General features: G+C 41.1%; 1 protein-coding gene across 4 annotated transcripts in view; it reads left to right on the forward strand.

Annotated features, from left to right (window-relative positions):
* Positions 1 to 19,761, forward strand: part of LOC104033759 (WASH complex subunit 2-like) — a 38,369-nt gene that overhangs the window by 549 nt on the left and 18,059 nt on the right. For 2 of the 4 annotated variants that reach the window (XM_075718003.1, XM_075718004.1), the window contains exons 2-18: positions 95 to 259; positions 1,864 to 1,929; positions 2,609 to 2,782; positions 3,459 to 3,552; positions 3,954 to 4,012; positions 4,830 to 4,877; positions 6,231 to 6,335; positions 6,857 to 6,944; positions 8,185 to 8,253; positions 8,626 to 8,738; positions 10,985 to 11,054; positions 11,848 to 11,904; positions 13,967 to 14,128; positions 14,746 to 14,879; positions 16,337 to 16,429; positions 16,945 to 17,049; positions 18,471 to 18,587. In XM_075718003.1, coding sequence (XP_075574118.1) covers positions 95 to 259; positions 1,864 to 1,929; positions 2,609 to 2,782; positions 3,459 to 3,552; positions 3,954 to 4,012; positions 4,830 to 4,877; positions 6,231 to 6,335; positions 6,857 to 6,944; positions 8,185 to 8,253; positions 8,626 to 8,738; positions 10,985 to 11,054; positions 11,848 to 11,904; positions 13,967 to 14,128; positions 14,746 to 14,879; positions 16,337 to 16,429; positions 16,945 to 17,049; positions 18,471 to 18,587 — 1,719 coding nt within the window. Of the gene's footprint in view, positions 1 to 94; positions 260 to 1,863; positions 1,930 to 2,608; positions 2,783 to 3,458; positions 3,553 to 3,953; positions 4,013 to 4,829; positions 4,878 to 6,230; positions 6,336 to 6,856; positions 6,945 to 8,184; positions 8,254 to 8,625; positions 8,739 to 10,984; positions 11,055 to 11,847; positions 11,905 to 13,966; positions 14,129 to 14,745; positions 14,880 to 16,336; positions 16,430 to 16,944; positions 17,050 to 18,470; positions 18,588 to 19,761 lie in introns of those variants that run through there. The other 2 variants (XM_075718005.1, XM_075718007.1) reach the window with 1 other exon arrangement.

Consider the following 19,761-nt stretch of genomic DNA (forward strand, 5'->3'; position numbering starts at 1 on the left):
GTTGAAGTGCATGATCAATTCTGCCTGTGTGGTAAACGGTGCCAAAAGAAAAAGGAATTGGATGCTGACTATTGTTTTCCTCTGTTGTAAACAGCTCCTGCATTTTCTACAAGAGTTCTCACAGCAAACCATTTCCAGGACTCATGAAATCAAAAAGCAAGTAGATGGATTGATTAGTGAAACAAAAGCCACAGACTGTCGCCTTCATAATGTCTTCAATGACTTTCTTATGTTGTCCAATACGCAGTTCATAGAGAACGTGAGTATGTTCTTGTATGGCATCATGCTTGTATTTCAAACATTGGTGTTGTCCCTTACTGTAATGTGGGGAAGTGATCTGACTTTTTGGCAAGTCTGATCTTAATTTAGAGATGAAGTGGCTTTTAATCACTTTCTGTTAAATGATGTACTAATTCCTTCATGAGTGATTTGCTATCCAATATTGGCAGATTCCCTTTTGCCTCTTCTGAGGTACCTTTTCCTCTTGTTTATATGTGACACGGAGATCAGAGTTTTGTTTTTAGGACTATGAATGAGTTGGGATCTCTGGGATGTCTTGGTATATCTTTACAGGTAGCATGAATGTAGCATTTGGCTGTACCTGGCTGTCTAAATACAAGGAATGTTATATGATGTTGTAAATTTGCCCACTGGTGTTATTTTATGCTAATAGCAGTTGGTATTAAAGGTGTTGGATTGCAGGCAGCTGTCTGTTATGTTTGGTCACAATGAGCTTATTTGTTGGTTAATGTTCCCCCTTTATGAATATTGCTATTTCAGAAAGGTAAAAACTAGAGTTGAAAGCCTGTTACAACATTGTATCACTAGGAGCATGTGTATAATTAAGATGTAGAGCTTTAATAGTCTTTCAGATTTGTGGAGGGGTTTTTGTTTTGATCGGCATTGATTTCAAGCCACACATGTCTCATCTGAAGTCATGAGGCTATTATTGGAAAGATGCTGGCAGAGGACAAGATGATGGAAATCTAGATTTCTGTTGTGAGGTTTTTTAGTGGTGGTGGGGGAGGTCAGAACTGCAACGTCTTTTCCGGCCAGCTTTACTGTTCAGCATAATGATTCTGCGGAGAACAGTTTGGTACAAAATGTCTTAAATCTTGTGTGCTTGAAGCTGTTTGTTCCCAAACTTAAGTGCACAGAAATAGTTCCTCATTTCTAGTTCTCAATTTAGTTAATGTGAAAGATCTGTCTCTTCCCAGGGGATAACTGCACCTGTGTTTGAGAGATTTGGATTTAGGTTTGCAGGTTCAAGGGAGACTTTTTATTCCCCTGTATCTCCTTGTAGCTGATCCTACAAAAGAGTGCTAAAGGAGCTGGGTGGGAGGGATCATCAGAACAAACTGAAGGCTGAGGGAGGATGTGAACCTTCTCTGTAAGTACAGGAGAAGTGTAAACACTAAAGAAGGAAAGCTACTAAATGACAGAAAACAAAAGGGAAATAGACGGCCCATAAGTAAACTTATGGTTTGACTTTGAAGGTTTCTAGAGTAGCTTTATGTTAGAGGAGTTAAAACAGTGCTTTTTTTAACATATTTGGGTCAATCTGTGAACAGGGGTAAATGGTCAACTTGTCACTGCAGTCGCAGAAGACATTGGCGGTCTTGAATTACTTCAGTTGGGTCGAGAGGCTGCCTGATGGTAACTTCAGGATGACAACTTCAGTGCATGAAGAAGGCTATGAAAATGCTTGGCATCATCCATGGCTTCTTTTTTTAAATGTGTAATGAATTAATGTGTAATTAATTACACGTTAACAGTCTGTTTTATTTTGTTGGTAGTGCCCATGGTTTAGCCCCTGCAGCAGTATCTTCTTCTTACTTGAATTAATTTTGCTTGACTTTTTAGAGAGTGTATGATGAAGAAGTGGAAGAGCCTATTCCCAAAGCTGACATTGGAGACAAAACAGAGCAGGTAGTTAACTTGCACCGCCTTGAGTGCTGGCAGTACGTTTGCAGCTGTTGTCTGCCTTCTCGTTTTCAAACTTATTTTGCGGATGTTTACAGCTTACAAACCAAACTGTTTCCTTTCTCCTTGAAGTCTCTCTGTCGGATAGCGTATGTCATTCAAACATAAAGTTGACAGTAACATTGGAGGCTATTGCAGTGTGTGATAATCTGTTAGGGCCTCCTCAAGCTCAATACCGTGTCCAATAGACAAGATTTATGTGTTGATTTTTAAATGGCTATGCCTGTTTTTTCAGCAAGAGAACTGAGGCCTTGGGCCTTCTTACTGGATTCAGAGGTAGTGGGTTGGGGAAGCAGAATCTCACTGCAATTCCCAGGGATAAAAACTCAGGGATCTTTTTATATATCTTACAGTCTAGGTGTATTATACCATAAATGTTCCCTTGATGAGCTGGGAGCACAAATGAGATAGTACTGTGCTGGTGTGGCTGTTGAGAACATCTCTGTTTCTGGGAGTGATAAAAATTAATTAAGTCAAGCAAAAAAAAGTTCTGAAGGTCTTTCTCTTAGATATAGTGAAAAAGCTTTCATTATACTAATTAGACGTTAAAATTTTGCATGCGTGTTGCAGTGAGATTGAGTCTTGAGTAAAATGCAAAGAGAATGTCTTGTTCCTGTTACTAAAGGAAAAGACACGGGAACAGAAAGAAGCTGATCTGATCCCCAAAATCCAAGAAGCAGTGAATTATGGGTTGCAAGTTCTGGACAGTGCGTTTGAACAGCTAGACATCAAAGCAGGCAACTCTGACTCCGAAGAGGAAGAAAGTAACGAAAGGGTGGAACTGATACTTGAGCCAAAGGTACAGAGACCTGTTCTTGCTGGGAGCATGGGTTTGTGTTTGGGTTTGTTGGACTTGCTCCTTGCTTCTGTCAGCAGTATCACTGTGTTGGTATAAAATTGATATTTGTTACCTAAAAAGAGCATTCAATGACTACATCTGAAGGAGAAGTGCTCTTTGCTGAGTTATTCCTTGTGTAGCCTGCTTGTCTTGCAGCTGGGTTAGCATTAATGTATGGCACCCTCAAGAGAGTTAGTTTAATGGCAGTGAACTTGGAAAGGGAAGCCTGAATTCTGGATGGAGTGGGACCTTTAAATTTCATGCTTTTTAGGTATATACCATATCTTCATAGGTGGTTTTTACTCTCCCAGTAATTAAGAACCTTAGGTGCAGGATTTGGTATAAGACTGATGCCTGCAAGTCTTTGCAAGGATTTTCTTCTGTTAGATGACACCTAGAAAACAAGTTGGGACCACACAAATAGAAGTGGCCCCCTTCTTTGACAGTGTTAAAAAGGAGTGAACCTCAGCTGGCCCACCCAGTTGCATGCTGACTTGAAGCATGTGTCTGCTGGAACTCTCTTTAAACAAGCTTTTATATTCCTTGAGTTAAAACAAGGGGTGTAAGACTTCTGTCTTCAGTACAGCAGTATAGAGCTGTGCCTAGATGTGACAAAGATCTGATGTTCTCTTTCCAGGATCTCTATATTGACAGGCCTTTACCTTACTTGATTGGTTCTCAGCAGTTTATGGAACAAGATGATGTTGGCCTTGGAGATCTCTCTAGTGAAGGTATGGGCTGGCATGACCTTTTATTCTTATGCGAGTAACTAGTTCCTAATCTGAGACTTTGGCCTGTTTTAACTCGCAGGTTGGGTTATACTGTGTAGTGTTCTTGCATGTTTAGCACACTGTAATTAGCTGGGGAAAAAAAATGTGCATCATGCTGTAACAACCACTTTTCCAGCATGCAAAGCAGTAACTTCTCAGTAACTTGTGCTCTGCGTATTAGAAATGCAAAGTGCTGAAATTTCAGCAGTCTTCAAAGCTCTTCCAAACCACTTTCTTCTCCACCCGATTTCTACTTCTCTTCACAAAGCCATTGAAGTTGCTGTCGATATGTCTGGTGACCACATTGCTCTGTGTCCAGATGTCATGTCTGATCTTAACTTTTCTGTTTTCATTTAAAATAGAAGGATCAGTAGATAGCGATCGTGGAAGTGTAATTGACAGTGAAGAGAAGGATGAAGAAGTAAGTGACGAGTGACAGAGTACCAGCTACTTTGTACAAGCATTCGTGAGTTCTTGGTTGTGTGTGAGGCCATTAGCTACCTTGCCTTTTCATGTGGGGTCTCAAGATAATATTGCACAATGTCTGTTCCCTATGTTGGTTGTGGTAAACCTGCTGTTCATTACTGTTGTTATGCAGTGGTTTCATCTGCAGCTTTTCAGAGAAGCAATAAAGTGGTATTGGCTCTAAGTGCTATTATAGTAGAACACTTCAAACTGAAGTGTTTTATTCCAGTCTAATTTCACTTTGTGAACCAAATCGGATTCTTATCAAGAATTGCATTTATGGAGAACAAATCTGTTGTAAATTACATTTATAGAGAACGGGATGGAGACTAACAGGAGCAAGTTTAAAGGTTAAGTAGGTGTCAGTAATGCACCTCCAGGCTCTGCCTCGTAAATCTGCTGCATTGGGCTGTCAATTTCTGATATGTTTTGCCTGCCTTGGCTGGGATGTCTCTGCTCTGTAACTGTGCTGTGGAAGCACTCCCGTTTTCCTGAGGAGTTTGCTATTGATATCTTTGCTCAATTAAAGTTAAATCCCTTTTGAGTTACTGAAATGCACCGTCAGATGGAGCTTGCTGTCTTTGCTAAATTAATGACTTACTAGTGAGCTCTGTTCGTAAAGATGGTCAATGGTGGGGGAAACAATTCCTTGGTCAGGTCACGGTGAGGAAATTTGAATGTCCAAATAAGCAAGCCCAGAGCTTCTGAGCCCTGTCTTGACCACTGGACAAAAATAATGTGCGATACTTGTCTTTGGGTCTCTTGTGTTCCAGGAATCAGATGATGAATTTGGAAACCCTAGTGAAGATGACCAAAAGACGGTACGGTTATACACCCTGGTACAACCTGAAAGACTTGACACTTGTGACACAGTGAGGATGCAAGAAAGGGGAGATAAGAGCTCTAGACAATTAACTATTCAAAACTTTGGTTAAGTCTGATTTGTGTAACTTTGTATGGGAAGGTTGTCCTGGCCAGATGGTACTGTGTTGTGAAATTGACCCTGGGTTGGGCTTAAAGACGCACTTGCAAGCCATCATTAGATGCAAAACGTATGTGGGATGGCATTGCCTGATGTGTGTTTTCCTTGGGAATAATTTTGGAGTCATGAGAGTTCAAAGAACATACCCCAGGAAAACGAGGCTCCTGGAGGATTATATGGTCTATAATTAAAATTCTAAATTTGCTACGCAGGAAGTAAGGAACAGTGCAGTTTGGGTATGACATGGAATCAGAGATGTGAACAGTATTAAATGTTTGAAAAGTATGTCCATTTGGATAACAAGTGAAAAGGGAAAAAGAAATGTTTAGATTGAAAAATTCAAGCCTGCCTTTAGTCGTTGGTAGTAGGTGGTAGTAGGAGAAGGAATCTTACCCATGCTTAGGTGTGCCACTGCAACAGACATTTATGCGGGGGATCCTCAATCTGAACTGGTTTAGTGCCAAAAGAACAATGTTTCAAAAAGCAACCCTTTTTTAATCTATGTATTGATAAAACAATGTTACAAAAGGACTCAGCTGTTACATTAAGCTGGATTGACCTTCATAGGGTAACTTTGTATGCCTGATGTATTTTAAGATGTGCAAGTATCTTTGGGTTGTTTGTGTTTTAGTTCACTCCTGGGCCCTTGTCGGTGCCAGCCCCCAGTTCACAATTTACTTCATCTTTTTCATCCTCTTTTTCTTACTGACATGACTGAAGCCAAGATGTGGGCATTTATTGTCTGTCATTCTGCTATCCACCTTAGGAATAGCTCAAAATGATGTATTTTTTACTAGCTGATCACAGTGTTCCTGAGTTAAGGCTAAATACTAGGTCTTTAGTATAGAGGATTTCGTAAACCAAGGGAAGCAGCACAGCCAGAGCAGTTCAGGCTTGTCTACAGTAGCAGTACAGTCCTTGTGAGGAGAGCCTTAGTGTCCTCAGTTGCATCTCTGGTCCAGAAATGTTCAGCGACACAGCATAGGGGTGTACTAGAGAATGCAGCAGCTTGCTTAGAGCTAGAGGCACTCCTTCCTTACCTGTCAAAAGCTGTGAAGGACCTCAAACTGGCTGAATGTTTTTCTCCTTTTCAGGAAGTTTGCTTTGAATATTTCATCTAAGCAGATGTAGTTTTGTGCTTGTTTTGTATGCCAACTCCAGGAGAACACAGCAGGGTATTATTGTTTTTTAGAGGACAGCACAGATGAGTGATGAAGATGATTACGATGACTGTGATCTCTTTGACTCTGAAAAAGAGGACGATGAGGATGGAGACTTAGATGAAAGCACAAGGCCTGTAAGTAATTGTTGCCTCCCTGGAGAGAGAGATTTGACTTCCCTAATGAAAAATCTGTCCTTACAGGGATTATAATGGCAGCTGTCAGTTACCTGGGATGGGATCCTGTAGAGAGTGCCTGTAAAAATCCAGAATGGTCTTTCAACATGGTTGTTCAGGCTTTAACCCTGTAAGCTAGGGGACCCCTAAGCTGGCTTCAAAGCTATCTTTGAAGGTCATTAAGAAATTACCACATGCAAATGCAACAAGTAAATGCTTCTTGCTTGTCCTGCTCCCGAAATAAGGTGACATTAAAAAATTATGTGATCATAATGGACTAGAAATGACTTGATGCACACATAATCTCTTAATTGCTTTCTTAGTAGAAAGCTGCATTGCCTCTTCTGAGGGCTTCAATCAAAGTCTAGACAGGATATTGTACAAGTGAGGCTGTAGAATACAGAACTTATAATTGCAATTGCATCAAGTTGGTAACCAGATTGTACATAAGGAATATTCTGTTACTTGTCCCTCCTCCTCAGAAAAAGAAGAGGCCGACATCATTTGCAGATGAGCTGGCAGCCAGAATCAAAGGAGAAGTACCAGTCAAACAGGATGAAGAGCGTTCGTGTAAGTTAACTCTTTAGCTTTGATAAGCACTTGTGAGGTAGTGGGGGACTCGTGAGAGATTTGAACAGCAGATTCTATGTAACAGAAGCTTCACAGTTTTGTTATTTGAATATGTATTAGGTGAAAGCCCACTGAGAGGAATTAAAGACACTATTTTGTGTTCTGAGAAACTTTTTGACCATAACTTATAGGAATTAATTGGAATCCAGTGAGTGTTATAGTGGAAAACACACTGCTTTCAGGTGAGACAGGTCACTCCCCAAGCACACGTATTATTGGAAAGGTTTTCTTTCCAATCTGATTCTCCCTCTGCTTGTAAAACTGCATGTTTGAACTCACGGTCTTCCCCCGTTTCAGGTAAGGATGTGGAAGCCACTGGTCACTGTAGTCTTTCTGTAAGCTCCACAGTGGGAAAACCCCTCAAGCAGTAGATTTGTGTTTTCAGGAGGTGTAGGTTGTTTGTTTTTTTCCTTTGTGGCTTAAATATGCTGTGTTTTGAGGAGCTCTTCCTTGCTACTGTTTTCAGTGATATTTTAAACTAAATACTCCATTTACTTTTGCATCGCTTTCAAAGGGAGAGACCTCTCTCAAGTAGTTATCCTTGCAGCAAAGCAGCAGTTGAAAATAGCTGACTGAAAATGAGGTGGCAAGTGCTTGTGAGCCTGCTTTTGACGTGTAGTTCTGCAAGCATGAACAGACAAGAACAGCATGTGTGTGTGTTCTTGTGTGGTTCAAACAATCAAACTAGGTCTGTGGGTATCAGAGTATAAAACCTAACAGCTTATCTTGTTCAGTTACAGGGAAATCTTCTGTTCATTGAAATAACCTTGAGATGGTAAGGCCAGAGGGAATAAAACTCTGGCTTTGCCTTAGGTCACTGAATCAAGGATAATAGGATAATGTCTGGAGCCATTTGAAATGCTCAAAGTTTCTGCATGCTCTGTATAGGATCTGCATCATCTGGAATGCTGTGTTGCTCTCTGGCATCTCAGGTGACACTGGTCTGTGTGTGGGCAACTGTGTTGAACCCGCAGTGTCTGACAGAATAGTGCTATTACAATTTTAAGTGGCATTTTTAGAACCTGTACTTCCTAGAATTGCTTCTGTGGGCTGATTCATATGAAAACATATAGGTCAGCTTCGTCAGATTTTTTTTAATCTTCTCTTTGTCATAGATTGATCACAAGCTACAAGTAAAGATGGACTATTTTATTTATGTTCTGAAATTTTCTTCTTAAAGCCCTGTCATCAGAGACCAAAACAAGGAAAACCCTGAAAGAGAAGAAAGAAGTGAGAGTTCCATCGGATGGTAGGATTTCCTCCCCTCTTGTTTTTGAATGGTGGGCTGGAATGTAAGACACGGCTTAGGAAATTGCGGCATCTACTCTAGAAACTGGGTGGGATATCTGTGAGCATCCTTCAAGGTGAGTGTACACAAATCTGGGTTGTGATATGCATGTAAAGCATGGCTAGAAACAGGCCTAGGGAGAGTTCCTCCTTAAATGTGGTCTTGTGGAGCAACCATATACAACCCAGTCTGACTACAGCAACTTCTCTGTATGTGTCATGTTTGAGAGAGACAGGATGGAATCAAACCAGTTTTTATTTTGGCTGTCTCTTTAATTCCCTTTCTTGAAAGTTGGTCAGTTGCACCACAGCTCTTGGCTCTTGTGCTTTCTAGATGAAGATGATGACATCTTCAAGCCTCCTAAGTTGACTGATGAAGACTTCACACCGTTTGGGTCTAGGGGTGGCCTCTTCAGTGGTGGAACAGGACTCTTTGACGATGAAGAGGTGAGAATGCTGGAGAGGGTAGAAATGGAGTGTGTGTGTCCCCCTTTTAAAAACAAAACAAAAAATCCCTACAAATTCTCACCTCTGGAAGGCAGGGAGGGGAAGCAACACTTTGTTGCTTGGTAACATTCAAGCATGGTGAACAATGTAGCTGTCCAGTAGAGAAAGAGAAGTGAGATACTTATGTTCCCCTTGGCACAAAGCCCTCTCTTCTGCAGTAGTGCTGCTAGAGATGCAAGTGTGGTCCTATCATTACATTAGGCAGGTTCAAATTCCAGGAGAGCTTACTCAGCACCTATCTCACTTTTATCTGTGGAGATAAACCAAATGCCATACCGTTTGTTTATTTTAAAATGGAAGATTTCTATTAAGATGCCTGTGAGAATACTGAATTTTGTCATTCTCTCTTTCTCCCTGGGTGTGGGAGAAGTTTGAGAGGACAGAGAACATGATGTCCTTTCTATTTTATCTTTCACAAACCATATCCAGACAGTGATGCTATTGTGTTTCTCTGTGCTGTTAAAAGTTCCCTATTGCAATTATGTTATGTTCTTTCATCTAGTTATTGTACAATTCCTGGGTTACCTGCACTGGCAAGAAAAGTTCAGCCTAAGCTTACTCTTGTGCTATGCATCTGTAGCTGACTTGATGAAGGAATAGCACAAAATGCATTTCTGACCTTATTTTAGCATTGCTTGTGCACTTGAAGGGGGAGAGAAACCCAATGTCAGGCATGCTTAAGACTTAAGAATCTGACAGTGCAGCTGTGTAAAACAAGTGATTGCCTCTGATTTTATCATGCAGCTGATACTGGTAACAGTCACGTATAGTCCAGAATAGCAGCCAAACTGTTGCCTTTGTGGGATGTTGTGTTCCTTGTTGCAACTAGAACAAAACTCAGGTGTTCCTTGGAGCTGAGGAGGCTATTAGACCAAAATTTGGAAGGAGACCTCATATACAGCTTGACCTCAAGCTTACCATGCCAATCTGCTACAATATAGCCAACAAGCACCAGACAGGGGCATTGTGTGAAGGGAAGAGGATAGTTCTATGCAGTTCTTTCCACTCAAATGCGGCCTTTATTGAAAAAATACTAACGTGCTTTCTTTAAGTGGCAGCCAACAACTTTAATAATAATAAAAAATCCAATAGTGCAAACCAGCTTTGTGTTGGTGCAAATTCAGATGAAGCTATTATTAGAGCCTCTTGGTTACTTATCGCCAAGACTACTTTCCTCATTCTGTAGACACAGAACAGCCAAGCAGATTTGTCTGTGATTGTTGCCTGACTGCATACGCATGTTCTTGGTTTTCTGTTACCTCAAAGTTAATCATCTAGGAAGGGTAACTTATCTTTACTTACCTTGTGCAATGGAGGAGGCCTTACTGTACCAGAAGGCAGCCACAGTAGGTCAACAGACAAATAATAATTGACAAATGTGCAATAACTCACTGACATTCCTGCTGCAGCCCTACACTCCCCTACTCTTTCCTAAGTATTGCTGCCTTCTTTTCCCAAAGCTGTATACAAAGACCATGCATTTTGAGTCTCCAGGGAGGCAACCCCTAATACCCAACTTTCCATAAGAGGGAGGCTTTCAAGAAATTAAGTGGTCAGTACTCACAAGAGCTAGAGATTTCCTGAAAATCTAGGCTGTGACTCTTGGGGAGTATTGGCACAGGGCAACTGCAGCCTGGACGCAAGGACTTTTATGGGAGTGTCCTGCAATGCTTTTGAACTATAATGTATATCTCTGTACCATACTGGTGTCTTAGAGTCTCCTTAGCAAAAATATAAATCATTCACCTTAACCATGTGAAGTGCAGGAGTCTTTTTATGCTTGTCCAGACCTGAATTCTTCCTTCAAACCTTACTGTACAAGCTTCAATAGGAAAACTTAGAAGGGTGTAATCAGGACCTAAACAGCTGTAGATTAATTAGTGTAAGCCCTTGAAGATGTGCAAATAAAAGGTCATTCCTTCTCTGCAGTAAGCAGACTGATAATCAGTGTAAATTAAATTTTTGAAAATGCAAAGCTTCTCTTCTGAATGTATGCACTCAAGTTGACTCTTGAGTACCTAGGTTTAAGTCTATATGTGCGGATATCCTTTTGAGAAGGGAGTGGTGGTTAGCTCTTCTGTCTTGGCTTAGAAGTGGATATTCTACGTGGAAAAATCAGCAGCTGTCTCTTGCTACAAAAAACAAATTCACCACTTCTCCCCCTTTGTATTTTCATCTACAATCAGAGTGATCTTTTTGCTGAAGCACCAAGAGAAGAATCAAAAGAAAGAGAGGAGCGAGTCCCAATAAGTGAAGGTAAGAACCAATTGTTGCCTCCTGTAGTCCTGTCTATGCTGTGATGTATCACTGCTAGCAGCTAGACTGTTTTGTTTCCAAACTAGAAAGTCTGCAGTAGCAATTGCTGGCAAAGCTCTTCTCCTCTCCAGTCTTAATAGAGAACAGCTGTGCCTTCCTTGAATTTTAAATGGTTTTTTTTCACTGTGTGTGTTACACACACCTACTTTTCTGGAGCTGAAAGAATGTCCTCACTGATATTGCCAGAGCTCTCTGCATGCACTGGGTTCCTGCTGCTGAAGAGTACTTTGCAGGATCCAGGTGTGGGTTTGAGTGGAGTAAAGATTTCTTCTTGCAGATTAATGCACATCTGAGTTTCCCATTAGCTGCATATCTAGACCCTTAAGGAGTCTGAGCACACATTCTGTACTGCAGCAACTTTTACTGAAGCATTGTATTTGATGAATATTCAGATATGGGTTGGGAGGCTAAGCCATTTTGTTTTGAGTGTATTGTATTTAAGTGGTTTTGAGTGTGTGAATGTGAACTCTTGTAAATAATGCTATGTGTAAATGCATATCATGTTTATAAGCTTCAGTTTAGTAGAGCTGTTTTGTGGAGTTTTACCGGAGCAAAAATAGCTAGACTGTTAAATATATATCTGTAAAAACCCCAAAGTTTAAGGAGAATGTCTAAAGAGCTGTTAAAAAAAATGGAGCTCAGAAGACTTCTCAGGTTCCTATGGTAGAGTTCTGAAGGCTTTGACAGCATAGAACAAGTGCATCCATTTGTATTGTACTTCCTATGATTTCAGCACCCTCTACAAAGTCTTTAAAGAAAGTGCCTGCAGGTGCAGTATCTCTGTTTCCAGGTATGATTCATTCCATAGCAAATTGCTTCATGCACAAAATGCTCTTTTCTTTAAAACCTACTGGGGAAGTTTTAAAGAAAACTATCCAAATACAGCAGCACTGCATTGCTTGATCATGTGCTTAATGACAAATACAGGTGCTTATACTATGCTAAGCCTAAACTGCAGCATGCTTTATGGATAATCAAGATTCTGTAGAAACGCTGAAGGTAGATATTGTTGGTGGCAGATATTAGCAGCTGTCAGCTTCCAGTGTTGTGCTATGCACTTTTAAGGATGTGTGTTACTTTATCTGGTATTATACAGTTTAAGTCTGCAGTGCGTGCAGTCACACCCTCCCTCTATACTCTGAGAAGGAAACGCATTTTGATCTTGCAGATTTGATCATATTCCTTTAGGTTAGCGGAACAGTTTAAACATCAAGTTCCTATATTTTTGTGGCACAGGTAAATAGGACCAATCTTGTTCTCTGGTTTTGATTAGGAGGATCTACATACATGGGGAAGGACCAGATCTGTAACTCAGAACTAGAAAAAAAAGAATTGTACTAAGATCCCTGTTCCATATCAGACTTCAAGCTGAGCAGTGAAAAGAAACATATGTCACCAGTCTCTTTGAATCAACTGACTTTGATTTCTGTCTCTGTGTAGGGTCTTCACCTGATTGAGTTACCTTAATTTTAAGTTTTGCCCTTTATTAAGACAGGCTTATTTTAAAACTATGGCTTCAGCTAAGTGAGCCCTCAGTCAGCATGATTTTTAGAGTAGCATGTATACAAATACAGCCTTTTTACTCCAGGATCAAAGATATACATCGGCAATGGTCATTCTACATAATTATAAGACTTGGTGGCAAAGTTTAAAACAGCAGATTGAGGTTTTCTTTACCCTTCGCTCTTTCTTGGAGGTACTGTTGTGTAAGCAGTGAACTTCCCATCATTCTAACGGTGTCCTGTTCTACTTCATCAGGAATTAAGTTATATGTAGCATTATTCAAAGTCTTCAGTTTCTTCGGTTCCTCTCAGTAACTTGTAGACAGGCTAAAGTCACCAGAGAAAAACCAAGATGGAGGCTCCTTTACTGTTCAGAATTGCTTGATGAACACAGTCCCAGTGAACAGTTTGTTTAGGAACTTGAGAATGTTTAATAAATAATCAAACTTTGTGGCTGTATTCCTGTCAATCCTGTGGCACTTTCTAATGGCGCGATACACTTTTTTTATAATAAACTGCTGCTGTGCTGGTCAAAATTCATGCAGTCCGCTGACTTTTAACCAAATAGCAGGTATTCTACTTTCTGCCAACCTCTCAATTAAAATATCTTTCTTTTTTCCCACCATTCCCAAGCATCTATACATAAGAGGCAAAACCACAGGCTTAGAACAAGGCTGCCTATTTTTACCAAAAACGCTAGAAGTGTTGCAGACAATCTATTGATATGCGCATATCACTGAAGCAGAACATTTCCATGCAAGATGTAGAAGAAACAGTTGTTACCAGCTTATTCTAGTTGATCACTGCCGTATCTGAGGTATGCAGGAATCTCGGGACCAAACTCAGCCTCATACTGCAGTAGTGCTAGTGGTCTTGCATGACAAGTGCAGCTCCCTGAAAGAACTCAGTCACCTGTCCTCCCCTCTCCTCAATCACCTTAAAGCTTTTATTTGTCCACAGTGGTGTTGCTTACTGGTTAGTAGAGTAGGATTCTGGTTCGGGAAGTCCATAGGGACAACAGTGTGGGACTACTGGGTCTTCTAGCTCTAGCTTCTAACATGGAACCTGGCTGCTGTTCCTAGGGCAGATGAGCAGGTTTGAGGAAGCAGTGATAGCAGTGAGAGTGAGGGGCCATCTGTCTGTTACTTGGCTTTCTCAGGAAGTTTCTAGCTAATGCTTTTGATGCAGCATTGTTGCAAAAGCACATTAAAAGTTGCTATGATGGAAGCTCTGCCTGGTTCCACTTACTATGGCACAAGTTCAGCTTTCTGGTAATGCTGGCAATGATCTCTGTGTGGTTTTGTTTTTTTGGTCCTGTCCTGCCCCCCGCCACCCCCATCTGACCTACAGGAGGAAGTGATGTGTTTAGTTCCACTGTAATTGTGGAAAAAGACAAGAAACCTGCAGCACAGAGCACAGAGAAAACTCCTAAACAGCCTGGGAAGGTTGTTCTGTTTGATGATGATGATGACGACTTCTTTGTGGGAACAACTAAAAAACCTCCAGGTTCAGGTACCTCTATACATGTGCAGTGAAAGATTAAACATTAAAGATCATGAAAATTCAAAAGGAGAGAGACCAATGAGTTACAAAATTTAAACCTGTGTCACTGTTACTTCTGCTTGGGGTTTTTGGTTTGCGGGTGGTGGGTTTTTTTTTTTGTTATTGGCATTTCTTTTCCTCAGGGTGGTGTGGGACTGGTTTATTTGTATATGCTTTCCACCGACTTTCCTGTCTTAGGAAGCTCCTTCTACTGCTGGGGCAGTGTCTACACTTGAATCAGGGAAATGGTACAGACTTTATTCACACAGCCTTGAGTCCCTGTGCCCAACACTCCCTATTGTCAGGCTCTAGGCCTTTAGATGTGCCAAGCCAATACAAAACTCTGCCTTTAGACATGCCAACTGACTCTACCCCAATGCTTGTTGACTGCACTCTCTGTCACCAGTGCTCTCAGGTATGTGGCGTTTCACTTTGAGAGCTTGTCTAGCTCTTTCTCTTAAAGACTCCTGATGTTGGTCATCTTTAAAAAGGGAGCATGGTATCTTTTGAGACACTGGTATCTTCTCTTGTTCAGTAGTGACTGTTCTGTTCTCGTCATTCCCTGTTTGTTTTGTCTCTTAATGCAGTCAAGACCACAACTGACCTATTTGATGATGAAGAAGAAGGTGACTTATTCAAGGAGAAACCTGCTATTTCTCCTGTGGTTGCTGGCACAACTAAAGAAACAGAAAGCAGCAGGGAGAGAGTCGTGGGAAAAAGGGTAATAGCATACAAATGGATCATATGGCTAAGGTTTTAGGAAAAAGTTACTACTGCTGCTGAAGTAGTCTTTCCATGTGCAACACTATGGAAGTGCCATATTTGTGAAACAGAACGAGGTTCATAGGGTCTTCCATGACCTGAGTGCTTCAGGGGGTCCTTAGATGCCTTTTGCCTCTCAAACTTTGGGTTTTATTTGACCTTTTTTTGTGTGGGCAGGGGTTGGAAAAATCTTATTAAGGCAGGATTGAAATGAGAAGCCTCTGATAATAAAAAATATTTTTTTAAGTTCATGGCTGAAATGAAACCAGCCTGACTTAAGAACCTTTGGTGTCACAGTTCTGTGCTGCAGAGACTGTGTTTGCACTTATACCAACTGCTGATAGCAACTTAACTGGTAACTCATTGCTTGTATATATTGTGGGAGAGGAAGGTGGATGTCACAGTTCTACCTAAGCATATACAATACTTGGGGTGTTTAAAAAGCTGTTTCTCAGCTGAAAACTGTTAAGTTTTAGAAAACTCTAAATGCTGATCTGAGGACATATGTACAGAGTTATGAGAGCTTCCTAATGCCCACTTCGCTTTCATTTTCAGAGCAGTGTCTTGAGAATAGTAGTAATGTTCTTTGTTTCTATGGCAGCGATTGTATATATTAATTTTGTACATACTCGCTGACCAAGAAGTATTTGAACATACTGAGCTACTCCTCTCCCCTCTGGACTGAGAAGCATACAGTGCTGGGGATGTCTCCTGCAAATTGCTGTAGGACTTTCTCCATATTGCCTTATGAGAAGCACCTGAGCACAAGGGTCAAAGCCAGCTTCTATTTCTGGTGCAGTGCAAGAGTATCCATGATCAGTGGAGCAGGAGTGGTGGTGGGATGTCATCCAATACCATTGCTCTGATCTCATAGCACTTGGCTTTTCTGGAGAAGAGTATGAGAACTGATTCAGCAGCACCATTCCTGCTCTGTCAGGAAGTGGGGGCTGTTTTATACTCCAGGCTTGCTGACAGTAGTGCTTGGGTCTGGAATAATTCTGCGTTTAATGGCAATATAGCTGGTGGCAGGCTAGGGCTGGGCTGTGCTAATGCAGGAAATGATGTCTGGCAGAAACTGCCCTCTTCCTTTACAAAACACAGCTTGTTAAAAGAAACGTTTTTGTTTAACTCATGAGGGGGTCTGGCATGAGTTGCTGCATACACTTTTCTGCTGAGAAGGACGGTAGTGGGAGGGGAGGCCTATGGTAAGACCTGCAAGTTGCTTGTGTGTTGCTCTGGGTCCATGTGAGGAACTCACTCAGCACATGAGTTTTGAACTTCAGCCCATGGGTGACAAGCTTGTGTTCAACTGCTGGGGTGCTGCCAGCAGCATGCCTCTTAGAAAGGGTCGTATGATGTGCATGCTCATACTGAATATAAATGGGTGCTGATGCAGTGTCTTTATTTGTCCTAAAGAGTCAACCATCTTCAAGTGAGGACTTCAAGCCTTTATCTGAAAAGCCTCCAGGAAAACAGAGGGGCCTCTTCTCTGATGAGGAGGATTCTGAAGTGAGTATCTCTAGTCAATCACTACAGAAATACTTGGGATCTGAGTCACCCTGATTTCAGTCCACTCGTATCTGGGGACTTCTTATTTATCTGCAGGACTGGGAACTCTAACATCCATGCATGTACTCCCAGCCATCCTGAAAGTTCTTTCTTGCTCCAAGAGTGAAATCTCTGGGAACGTTTTTCCTTTCTTCAGAGAGTTAAACTTGTGTGGTATACACAGGCATGAATTGAAAGCCTGAAGAGGGGAAAGATCAACAAATCAAGAGCAAGAATCATAGAAGACTACATATGTTTAATCTTGTGTCCTTGACTTCCAGCTAGCAATTAATCTGAAAAGCTGAGGGAAATCCTCGTGGAGTTGCAGGTGATTGGTACCTCTGAGTTAGACAATCTTTCCCTACTTCACAGGCACACTAAACACTTTCTTTAAAAGGAAATACATGAATGTCTCATTTAGCGTTCTTAAATGTATAGCATTGCTTTGCAAAGTGATGTTTCTTTGGTTTGCACAGGACTTGTTTTCATCAAATAAAGCTGTGAACTCCAAAGCTACACCTCTCCCCACCAGCAAGTCCATGACAAAAGCTCCGCTCTCCTTGTTTGATGATGATGAAGAGGTAAGTTCCACTTCCTGATACTGCCTGTCGGTGGGAACCCTCCTGCACAGCCTGCTGCAAATGCAGCAGGAAATATTCAGAAGTTTACAACACTAAGCTTGTAAATGGAGCACTAAATTAGAGCACCAAATTGATCTTGCATCCTGTAGCAGTTCTGAGTATGTAGATAGCATTATGGAGGAGAATGGTAGCAGGGACACTTGCAAGTTCTTGGCATCTCTTTAGTGTTTTGCAGTCAGTGCATATCATCTCTGGACCTAAACACGAAGGACGTTATCCCTCTGACTGATAGGACTAGAGAACACTGAGCAATAGAATGGATATGAGCTTCAAGAAGCTGTTTTATCCTGGCCTGTGGTACCTAGCCAGTGATGACTTCTTGCTTCTCTTGTATCATGGCTGGTGAATTCCTTTTTCTTTTTTTCCTCACTTCTCAGTGTGTAAGAATTGTGGCTGCTAGTGTAGAAACTGAAATCCAAGCACAGTTTGTGCAAGAAACTTAACAAAATGGAAATAGCATGTGCTTTTCTTATCTTTTTTTGCCCTCTTCTCCTTCCCACTCATCCTCCAAAGATCTTTCAACTCTGGGCTTGCAGTCTCCATGGTGAGTTAACTTACCCCATAGTCTTAACCTGAGGCAAACAGGAGGCCTGCTCAGAGCCTTAAGATAGGGAACTTCTGCAAACTCAAGATAAAGGTTTCTTATTCAAGAGGGGGCTGCTTCCAGCTCACCTTTCTGAATAGAGGCTGTTCAGAAGCTACTGTCAGGATAGTGAAACATTTGGTAACGTGGTAAGGTCTCTGGTATCTGCCATGAAGGTTGTGTTACAGAACTAAAGTTCAAGTTGAGGGGAGAAAAGCATAAATAAGCGTTAGGTGGTGAAGTCAACATATGCTTTTGTATATTCTGATGCCTATATAATAATCTGCATGAGTGTATTCAGGTGAAAAGTCTTGGTTCTTGCCCAGTGGTAGTGGTTCAGCTTGCCTATTGCTTGTCCTCTCAGATAGGACTCATTCTCTATTCCATTGTGTAGACGTAGAAACAGTGCCCCATTGTGTTAGCTGCTGTGCAACAGCGTTGCTGTGTGGTGGTTTCTGGCTGCTGGTCAAGCCTTATGGTGGCAAATTTGTAGGCCATAACCAGGCTGTGTGCTTTCAAGTTTCTGGTCTATCAAATGCTGTGTGCGTAGAATTCCCTGTACCAGAGTACTGTATCACACTTGAATTTGTCTTCAAAAAGGGTTCACAAAACACCATATCTCTATCCTACTCATCCGAGAAGTGGATGGCAAGTGTCTTGCATGGTAATGACTTCTCAGTGAGCTTTTCATTGTGGTTTTGGCTTTTGATTTTTTTAAAAATATATATATATATATTCTATATGTATTTATTTTATATATATTTTATTTTATTTTAAGGATCTCTTTGGTGTGATACCTGCCAAGAAGCAACAGGGAAAAACCCCAGAAGATAAAGCAAAACAGTCAGAGCCAGTCAAGAAAGCCTCAAGCTTATTGTTCAGCAGTGATGAGGAGGTACTGAGGAGTAAGATTTGGTTGAAAGAATTACTGGGCTTTATGCTGGGCAAAGCATAAAACTGTTGAGATGGGAACCACAGTCAAACTCTGCTGTGTCCATGTGCCATGCCTACCCCAATCCTGTGATTTGTTTGCAGCTGAGGAAGCTGTCTGATTCTTGGCTCAAATTGTCTCAGGATTTAGGTAACAGAAGTCATGTGGAAGAGAAAATGAGTGTTTTCAATGTAATATATAGAAAGATCGATAGCAAATGGAGGCTGCTGCCAACAAATCTGACTTAAAAATACTAAAATGGAAAAATAAGTTTGCTCTTACTGCTTTAATTTCTGTAAGGAAAGCTTAGCAGTTCTAGATAGATATGTGGTGAGTTTTTCTTTGTTTGGGGTTTTTGGGGTGGGATTTTTTTGTGTGTGGTGGTGTTTGGTGGGGTTTTTTGTTTGCTTGGTTTTCGGTGGGTTTTTTTTGTTTGCTTGGCTGTTTTTTGGGGTTTTGTTTTGTTTTAAATCTAGGGATGGGAAAAATGAAACATAAATGGCTAGGCTGCCTAGAGAGTAGCCCTCTTCTAGAAATGGACTAGGTGTTGTCCTGCATCTTAAATGAAAGCCAGAGACACTAAGTAAATTAAAAACTTGTGTGGAAAGTCTCTGAATTAACTCACATGAATAGGATCCAGACTCTTCTTAGCCTTCCCACCCCCCAAAATTATTCTTGTGTAGACTTGATTTTTATTACCTGTCCTGTAATAGATTGTTTAGTGGATACTAGTAATATCTTTAGATGTATTTTTTATCTTAATGTAGAATAAACCACATTCATACTTTGACATGCCTGTAGTCCCTTTCAGAAAGGGGAAGAACAGAGGTGGGGAACAGTGCAAACCACTTGAAATGCTCGGAATAAGAAAACACACAAGCCAGAAAACTCTCCCAACCCCAGAAATGTTTCCTTCTAATGTAGAGTTTTGACTTGTTTAGTGGGTAGTTTGACTGAATGCTAGCTCCGGGGGGGCGGGGGAGGGAAGTACTGTGGTTGAAAGTTGAGGAAATAAGTGCAGCATCATGCACTCTAGTAATGAAGTGTCTTGGGTGTGGGTGTTGTGTTTTTTCTTGGTCTTTTTTTTTTCTTTTTCCCCCCATACATCAATCTTGCTAAATATTGAAGTGGTTCAAAT

Source organism: Pelecanus crispus, chromosome 10, assembly GCF_030463565.1.
Source record: "Pelecanus crispus isolate bPelCri1 chromosome 10, bPelCri1.pri, whole genome shotgun sequence".
Lineage (NCBI taxonomy): Eukaryota > Metazoa > Chordata > Aves > Pelecaniformes > Pelecanidae > Pelecanus > Pelecanus crispus.